Source organism: Diplotaxodon limnothrissa, linkage group LG23, assembly GCF_057381915.1.
Source record: "Diplotaxodon limnothrissa isolate DT_005_m linkage group LG23, D_limnothrissa_male_GT1.1, whole genome shotgun sequence".
NCBI lineage: Eukaryota > Metazoa > Chordata > Actinopteri > Cichliformes > Cichlidae > Diplotaxodon > Diplotaxodon limnothrissa.
In genome coordinates, this window is record NC_140617.1 from 30,554,312 (window position 1) to 30,563,190 (window position 8,879).

The 8,879-nt window shown below is 41.4% G+C and overlaps 2 protein-coding genes across 2 annotated transcripts; one reads left to right on the forward strand and one right to left on the reverse strand.

Annotated features, from left to right (window-relative positions):
• The first annotated feature begins 1,313 nt into the window (after positions 1 to 1,313).
• Positions 1,314 to 3,477, forward strand: LOC146608502 (uncharacterized). Its single transcript, XM_085348658.1, has 3 exons — positions 1,314 to 1,990; positions 2,307 to 2,442; positions 2,725 to 3,477. The coding sequence occupies exons 1-3, from the start codon at positions 1,395 to 1,397 to the stop codon at positions 3,475 to 3,477; spliced, it is 1,485 nt and encodes a 494-aa protein (XP_085204784.1). The 5' UTR covers positions 1,314 to 1,394.
• Positions 3,478 to 4,050: 573 nt separating this feature from the next.
• On the reverse strand, positions 4,051 to 5,532 carry LOC146608503 (uncharacterized). Its single transcript, XM_085348023.1, has 3 exons — positions 5,491 to 5,532; positions 5,326 to 5,402; positions 4,051 to 5,069 (listed from the first exon to the last, which is right to left on the reverse strand). The coding sequence occupies exons 2-3, from the start codon at positions 5,373 to 5,375 to the stop codon at positions 4,094 to 4,096; spliced, it is 1,026 nt and encodes a 341-aa protein (XP_085204149.1). The 5' UTR covers positions 5,376 to 5,402; positions 5,491 to 5,532; the 3' UTR covers positions 4,051 to 4,093.
• Positions 5,533 to 8,879: the final 3,347 nt, after the last annotated feature.

Below are 8,879 nucleotides of genomic sequence, written 5' to 3' on the forward strand. Positions count from 1 at the left end.
GTCGTCTCGGTTATCAAAACGGATAATCCTGGAAATTTTGTGGAAGTTTTCCAGAGACATTGATGCACGGAAAGGTTCTTGCTGGTTTCTGCATCCCACAGGGATTCTGTGGATTCCCCTTTGGACCTGAAAACTCCTGCAAGGATAAAAACCCCAAAGTAGGCCTTTGGGGTTCTTAGATGAATTTGGTCCATCTCCTTCCACCTCTCTCCAAAAACACACCTTCCTTCTAGATTACTGCAATCCAGAATAATTTTCTGGATGGAATCTGGGATGAAAAGCTCAAATGAAGACTTGATGTCCTGCACATGAGTAACTGTCAGCCGTGTTGGCCCTGGCTTATCACAGTAACAGCTCTGCAGGGTGGCTCATTTCTTGGGCAAGAAGACCATTCAAATTCACCAGTTATTGACATCCATATTTCTTCACTTGCTGTCTGGTGGGCTTGTTCTGGTCCTGGAGCTGGCTGCAGATGGGGTACTCGTCTTCGTTTTGTTACTAAATGGTGCTCAACCTCATCCTCTTCTTCAAAGTCACTGTCAGACTCTGAATTTTCAGAAATGTGAAATATTCTGAAACCTCTTTGTCAACATCATCATCTGAAGCCCCTCTCTCTTCCAAAATCAACTGGATGGCCCTCGCAGCAGATAATCTTTTGTCATCTTGATCAGTTGTGATAAAGAACCACACTGGCAAAGTCTTATTTATAGTATTATGCCCCTAATTTGCAGGTGGGACAGGGTATGAGAAAATAAAATTTGGATCCCTCAAGAAAGAGGGTAAAATGTGCAGGAATGTAAGAGCAGACGGTGTTGATAGTTGAATTTTCAACAATGTTGCAACTTTGTGCGGGAGCAGGAGGGGAAGAAGAAGAAAACACTATCAGCAGCACCAGAAAGGAGGAAGACAGAGTATGGGAACACAGGACCTACACTTTCAACACTTTTATTAGACCTGGGTCCAGTGGACCCGAACACCTTGTATGTAATGTAAATGCGTGGGGGGAGGTACAGTATAAGGTCATTGAAAATTGGTTCGGATTTATGTTCTTCACAGAAAATAAGCCAAAGCCAATGAATTTCAGGTTGAAAAAATAATTAATTGTTTAATTTTTCTTTTGAGAAAAACTGAAAACGGGTCTCACAGACCCGAACACCATACAAGGGTTAAATAAATATAACTGTAGTGGAGATATCAAAGATAGGCACGGCTGTGGCACTGATTCAGTCTTTGAGCACTACGGTCACCCCGGTGTGTCAGCCAGAACACCACTTAAGGCCAAATAGACTATTTGCACTAGGGCATGTGACGTATTTCCGTTTCCAAATAGTACCGCTTGTGCGTTTCCGGTACGTTTGCTTATCTATCGGTAGCTATGCTAATGTCGCTTCAGAATGAGTATAAAAAGGAAAGTATTTAAAACAGAACATTTTCAAAAACAGGAGAAGAAATACTCCGAGCATTGCTGTGTCCCACTTTGTTCAGCTTCAGCCAAATTTAACGGCATACTAAGTTTTCATGCCTTTCCGACCCATTCCGACTTGAGAAGACAATGGCTGGTAAATATACGCCGGGATCATTTCACGATTACCTCTCACACCAGGGTCTGCTGCAGACACTTTGCCAGTGATCAACTCATAGAGCCAACAACCCTCGATGGTCGAAGGCGGCTTATTAAAGGTGCTGTACCAACACTTTTTGAGTGGAATGGCTATAAAGTTGAACCACCGCGGCGTAGTGTTTGGGAGAGAACGGAGCGACGCCCTGAACTAGTTCCTCCTGACGATCAAGAAGAGCACAGTCTTACAAGAGATCATGACTACTGCTCAGTCCCTGAGCCATCTGCATTGGACATATCTGCATCAGCTGCAGAAGACCTGTCCGAAGACGTGGAGACTCTGAGGAAGGAAATACAGGAGTTACGTGTCCAGCGAGAATTTGGGTTACAGCGTTTTGCTGGCTCCGACAGTGACATCCGATTCTATACCAGGTACATCTAAGTTCTATTCAAGCTAACTGTTTAAAATATACCAAGGTCACCATCAGTTAAATTTAGAAAGTTTTTCCAGTCTTAATGAAAACAAAATAGAAATTTACTTTTTCTCTGCTGATTGTATGTTTTATGTAGATGCTTTAGTATTTAAACAATATCCTAATGCTACAGGTAAAATACAACACCAAATACTCTTAATCAGACTATTTTATACAGCATTCCATTAGCATATTTGTCACAGTTCACATTATTTTTATGTCAGTGTGTAATGTTAATTAATGATTGACATGATGTATGTCTCTCTCGTGAATAGATTTCCAAGCTATGATCATTTGATGGCATTCTGGGTTTTGATTGAGCCTTGCATCTATAAAATGATCCGGGTTTCAAGAGCCAAGTCAGCTGCCAATCGGAACGAAGAAGTGTTGACACCTGCACGCACATCAACAGTAGGTTATGGGTTTGTTGGTAGTTAGAACTAGAGGTGTAATGTTATTGTATTTATGTACAATAACATTACATTATGTACAGTAGCATACATACACAGGTGTATGTATGCTAGACTCAGTATCCTTTACATACATACACCTGTGCACTACAGCACCTCATTGTTTACCCCATGGTACAGTATGGTATGCCTAACCATTACAAAACATTTAGCCAAGAAAAGAATAATTTTACTAGTTCATAGCTTAAGGAGTAACATTTTCCCTTTTGTTTTCACCTTCCAGAGGCAGCTGCTACAGCCAATTGATGAGTTTTTTCTTTTCCTGGTTTTCCTGTCAGTTGGTTTGAAGGAGAGGGACCTGGCACACCGATTTAACATACACCAGTCCACAGTGAGCCGCATTATTGCAACATGGACAAATTTTCTTGCCACTGCACTGGGGTCTCAGTGCATCTGGCTTACACGTGAAGAAGTGCAAGCTTACCTCCCTGAGGAATTCAAAGATTTCTCAGACACCCAGATGATCCTTGACTGTACAGAGCTGAGGTGTCAGACACCATCCTCACCACTTCTCCAAAGTGAAATGTACTCTTCGTACAAATCCCACTGTACGATGAAAGCCCTGGTTGGCATAGCTCCACATGGTCCAGTGACATTCATCTCTAATCTGTATGCTGGTTCGGTTAGTGACAAGGAACTATTCAAACAATCAGGCATTGCTGAGAAGTTGACTGAAGACATGGCAGTGATGGTAGATAAGGGCTTCCTAATCACTGATTGTTGTAAATGCAAAGTGTACTGCCCACCTTTTCTATCTAAGCAGAAGCAGATGCCAGCATACCAGGTTAAGGAGACGCAGGCCATAGCCAGACTCAGGGTACATGTGGAGCGAGTCATTAGGAGGATCAAACAGAACAAACTTTTTGATAGCATCATTACCATGTCACATGTTTATAATATCAACCAACTGTTTGCAGTGGCATGTATGCTGTCAAATTACCAGAACACAGCATTAGTTAAAGAATGGGTTAAGTGAGACAAGATGGATTTTTCCCAAGACACCAGTGCCAGTACAAGTAACTTATGGAAAATGACCTGCAGCTGAGGCCACTACAGTTGCATTTCTTCCTTCTCAGCTGACAATACTTGATTACAGAACTGGTACTTGAGTGCCGATAGTTGAGTTTCAGTTATTGATAATTCAAATTCATTGCAAATGTTTAATGTTAATAATACTGTTTAATTATACTACTATTATTACTATTCAGATTCAACAAAACTATTTATCAAAATTATAAAGTAAATCACTAAATCGTTTTAAAACCATAAGTGACATTGAACTTTTGTAACATCAAAAATACCATTTATCATTTTCTACAGTTCAGTTGTGTTATTGTCTAAATGTATATCAGTATGCTAGGCATGGAGTTTTAAATACTTACCATGTAAATAAGTTCTGCACAAATTCAACGTTTTAATGTGTGTTTTTAAAAATTAAATTGATGCCATTGCTTAAATAACAGTTTATTGATGTCACATAAAAGTAACATGTAACAACAAAAGAATTCATGAAATATATTGAAAATAAAACATCAGTTATTTTGTTCCAGCCAGCCTGAAGGATCTGTTTTTCTTTTTGCTGTTTTCACTGTTCATTTTTTCAAACACAGGTATCTTGGCATATATATGTAAAAAAAGAAATAGTCTGCCTTTTCTCTGATTGCATTGTGCACATCTATATCCATGTATATTCTTTGCACTAGGTAGTCCTCTTGTGCCCACACAACAAAGTCACACCACTGCATCCCACTGATGAGCAGTTGTCCTTGCACTTGCCAGTAATATGCGTGGCTCTTTTTTAGTTTAGGGGTACCACATTCCATCTGCACATATTTGCAGTCAATAAAGTTTTGTACATTGGGACATTTGAATTCGACGAAGCCAAACTGGGGGTATTCATTGGGGTCAAAAACAACACCATCAGGAGATGCAGCAAGCCAGGGGGCAATGGGGTGAATGACCAGACCACAGGGTGAGTAGTTAACATTCATTAGCCTACTATACTCTGCTGCTATTGCAGGCTCCATCTCAGTTCCTCTCCTCATGTCTGCTGTCTGCCTTGTTCCCTTCAATATACGCTCTGCTAGTGACTCGGCCGAGCTCTGGCCTCTGACGTGACACACCTCCCGAAACCTAGAGGCAGTCACTCTGGGCCTGCGGAGCTGATGCCACTCAGACGAAGAGCTTTGCTCACGTGTAGCTTCCTCTATTTTGTGAGCCATTTCCAGAGTTACAGACAAGCTTTTCAGATGCAGAAGCTCTTCTTCTGAGCACACAAACACACAATCTGATGGCAAGATGTCATACCCCTCCAGAGGCAAGTGCGGTGTTGGTGGTGCATCGCGGTGTAGTGTGATGTACCGGGTTGTCAAAACCGGCTGCTGATATGACAGAACACTGCCCTCCTGCACCAGCCCAAAGGCACTTTCCACAAGGGGCTTGTCAGGTCTCATGTTCATTGTGGTCACAAGTGGCCTGTCCTCAATATTAAATTTTGCATATGCCTCCGTTATTCTGAACAAGCAGGGATCTGGTAACGGACCCACCATGCCTCTGTAGAAGCCACTCCTAAAGAAAACATCAATGACAATAATGTAAGGGAGAAGGTTATTATACTGAACAACAACTAAACTAAAAACTAAAAGGTGTAAAACAGTGGTGCATAAGTTAGAGACTGGGATGTATATGTACATGACTGAGTTAGCCGTCTTCAGAAAGTGTAATGTTGTATGTAAATTAATACCTATTCTGACACATGTATGTATGAAAAAAATAGCAACATACATTTGTAACACATGAAACCAAATTTTACAAATGTAATTACCGTACTCCAGTCTGGGCCATCCTATTTGGTACTGGCTTAGTGAAGATCATGGAGTTGATGGGTCCTGGCCTCACACCCTAACAGAAGACACATTTACTATGGATGGTGTTGCTGTTCATATGTAAACATGGACTAATTCAAAAACTTTAACCTCATTTAAATTACCACTGTCCGTGGCTTGTGCCATTGCTGTTCAGATTCCGTGCAGCTATGCACAGGGTGAGTTGTGAGTAGTGTGCTGTTTGGAAGAGCAGTGCCACTGTGTGATTGCACATAACAGCGCCTGCCACACAGGAGCACTGGCTATGTGTCAGTATCACCGGCGATGAATCCAGAAGCTTAATCTAAGAAGAAAGAACGAAAATTAAAAATGTAACATCTTCATGGAAGAGCTGAACAGGAACATAGTTCAGTGTTATGGTTACGTACCCTCCTGAATGCTTAGTGTTTCCTTCTCTCCCTATTAAAACAACTTAACCATGCTTGATAACTGTAATAACTTAGATTGTGTATATTTGCAGTATTAACTTGTTGTCAAATGTTTCTGATCACCCAAACACACGTTGATTTAACTATCTGACTAGTCAAATTAGGAGTGATAAAGCAGGGAGACAAGGAAAACATTCAAGTTGATGGGCCTTTAGGAATGAACTTAACTAATGCTTAAATGAACTGAACCCCACAGAACGGGGATTAACAACTTTACACAGCTTCCTGCCTACACTTAGTCTGTGTGGTGCCTCACTCTTCCTCATTGACCTGTAGCACAGGGCTCTCACACCGACCTCCCCTGACAACCTGTCTTTATTGGACACTGAATAAAGATACAAGTACCATTAGCATTATTTCTGTATTACTCATTTCAGCATGTCTTAAACATATATATTTTACACTTAGCAAGAGTAGCATTAGGTAGTTAACTACCTCCATAGTTAGCCAACTACCTAACGCTAATATAACAGTGTCTAACAACAAAAGTGACATTAGTTAAGAAAACCTCAACTATAGTTTAGGACGACATAAAACACCGTTTAAGAAAACATGTAATGTAGAGAACTGACATCAAATGAAGGACATAGCAGAGTAACGTAGTGTTTGCATTTGACGTTAGCTAGCGTTTCTTTGTCGGTTAATTTACGTTTTCTTACCTTCGTAGTTGTGTATATAAGATGCAGCATATAACTTAAATCCTTTATCTAATTTGCTGGCGGGGGTAGTCGTCACTCTGCAAATCCGATGAACATCGGTGATGTTCAATTTTGGGAGCTCTTGTAGGCATCGAGTGTAGAACGTCGCCATGGTTTAACCGCACCGGAAGCACTGGAGCAGGACTACATAGAACGCGGAAGTGTTAGTGCAAGTAGTCCATTGTCCCAGAGTATGAAAGAAGAAGGGAGATTGAGGTTCCGTTTGAGGGACTTTATTGTCACCACTCAATTTCTGGGGCTGTAAACACAGCGGGTGTACACAAGTGTGTGTCTATGTGTGTGTGTGTGTGTGGTTTCCTACAAAGGAAATAAACAAGGGAAATAACGATAAATAAAGAGAATAGACAAGTCAAATACTCAAATATAAATATAATACAACATAGTTAACATAATCACATATAAAGATCAGAAAAATATAATACACTTCAAACTGCTCACACTATGCAACTAAATAGCAATAGTGCGAGGTTAAGCAACCGTCAGTACACAGGAACTACTTCCGGTAGTTGTACAAAATAAAAGCGTCCCCTATTATAATCCGCTAAAATGCTCTTATTGTGAAGGGCAAGCGGGACGCCATACTTCGTTCGCTATTTTATTAATCCACATACCTAACTAATTGTTCGCTACAAACTCCGCTACTTCAAAGTAAACAATCACAAGCATCACATACAGAGTAGGGCCCTGTTTCAGGAAGCCGGTTTAGTGGAAAAACTGAGTAAGTATACCCTGAGTTAACGAAAACTCTGGGTTTTCGGTTTCACAAAGCGAGTTCAGCTGCAGCCTGAGTGAGTCACTATGACGACACACGCCGTGAAGCTAACCTGCCCCCTAGCAGGTTTACTACAACTAACCCTGACTGTCTCCGCCCCTTTGTCGGAAACCTGACAGTAGGAAGTGTCGGACATGGCGTGCCACTTCCTTGAAGAGCCAGTAGATCGTGAAGCCCAAATTCTCCGCAGAGCTCTCCGCCGGGAGAGAGTGATCAGAGCGCGTTTGGACATTTTATCATTTCCTGATGATTTTCTGTGTGAACGTTACCGTTTCTCAGCACAATCTATAATTTATTTGGATAACATCCTCAGGCCATATATTACGCATGTGACACATCGCGGACATGCTCTCAGTTCATTGCATATTATTTGTATTGCACTTCGGTTTCTTGCAAACGGGAGCTTTCTGTATAATATTGGTGACGCTGAGCACGTTTCCAAGGCTACCGTCTGTCGGGCAGTCAGGAATGTTACAGTTGCACTGAAACGTCTCCTGTACTCGTCTGTGGTGTTCCCCGGTCACAGACCCACAAGATTTATCAAAGAGGGATGCCACAAAATTGCAGGTATCAGGATGAACAAAACTTAATTTATGATGTGGTGATACTTGGACTACTACTTAAATTGCACATTTATTTTCAGGGTTCCCAGGCGTGATTGGCTGTACAGATGGCACTCACATTCCAATCATTGCTCCTTCAGTAAATGAAGGAGACTATGTGAACAGGAAGTCTTTCCACAGCATTAATGTACAGGTACATAGTTCCCTGTAGCATGTCAAACTAACAAATTATTTCATTATAGTAATGGATGCTAATTTGTGTTCTCTGCACTGTGAAGATCATATGTGATGCTGCCAACATTATCACATGTGATGCTGCCAACATTATCACAAATGTGGAAGCCAAGTGGCCAGGCTCTGTCCATGACTCACAAATATTCCGTGAATGTACACTGAGCACAAAATTTGGACATGGTGAGTTGAGAATACTTTAAAATATATAAAGACCAATTGCTTCAGGGACATTTGAACTGAAGTGTATCCTTCTGTCTTAGGAGAGTTCACTGGCTACTTGCTTGGTGATAGGGGGTATCCATGTTTACCCTATTTGCTTACCCCTTACCCTGACCCTGAACCGGGCCCACAGCAGCGATATAATCTGGCTAATTGCAGGACAAGAGCCAGAATTGAAATGACTATCGGAATGCTTAAGGCCCGGTTCCAGTGCCTGCAAAGACTCAGGGTCACCCCAGAAAGGGCATGTGACATTATTGTGGCATGTGTGATTCTTCACAACATTGCCACAATTAGAGGAGAACACTGTCCTTCTGAACCAAACATCAGCAGTGATCCAAACCATGAACATCCTGACCCTCCCACGGACATACAAGATGGAAGAGCAGTCAGAGACACCATATGTCACAATCATTTCTTTTGACCCATCACCTCAACATGTTGAAAGAAGAATAAACAGATTTTTTGTTCAACTGGCTTTATTGGTCGCCTGTATTTCCTGTACACAAAGTATTAAAAGATGTAAACCTCATAAAGTGTCTCTGTTGCTTCCTCCTC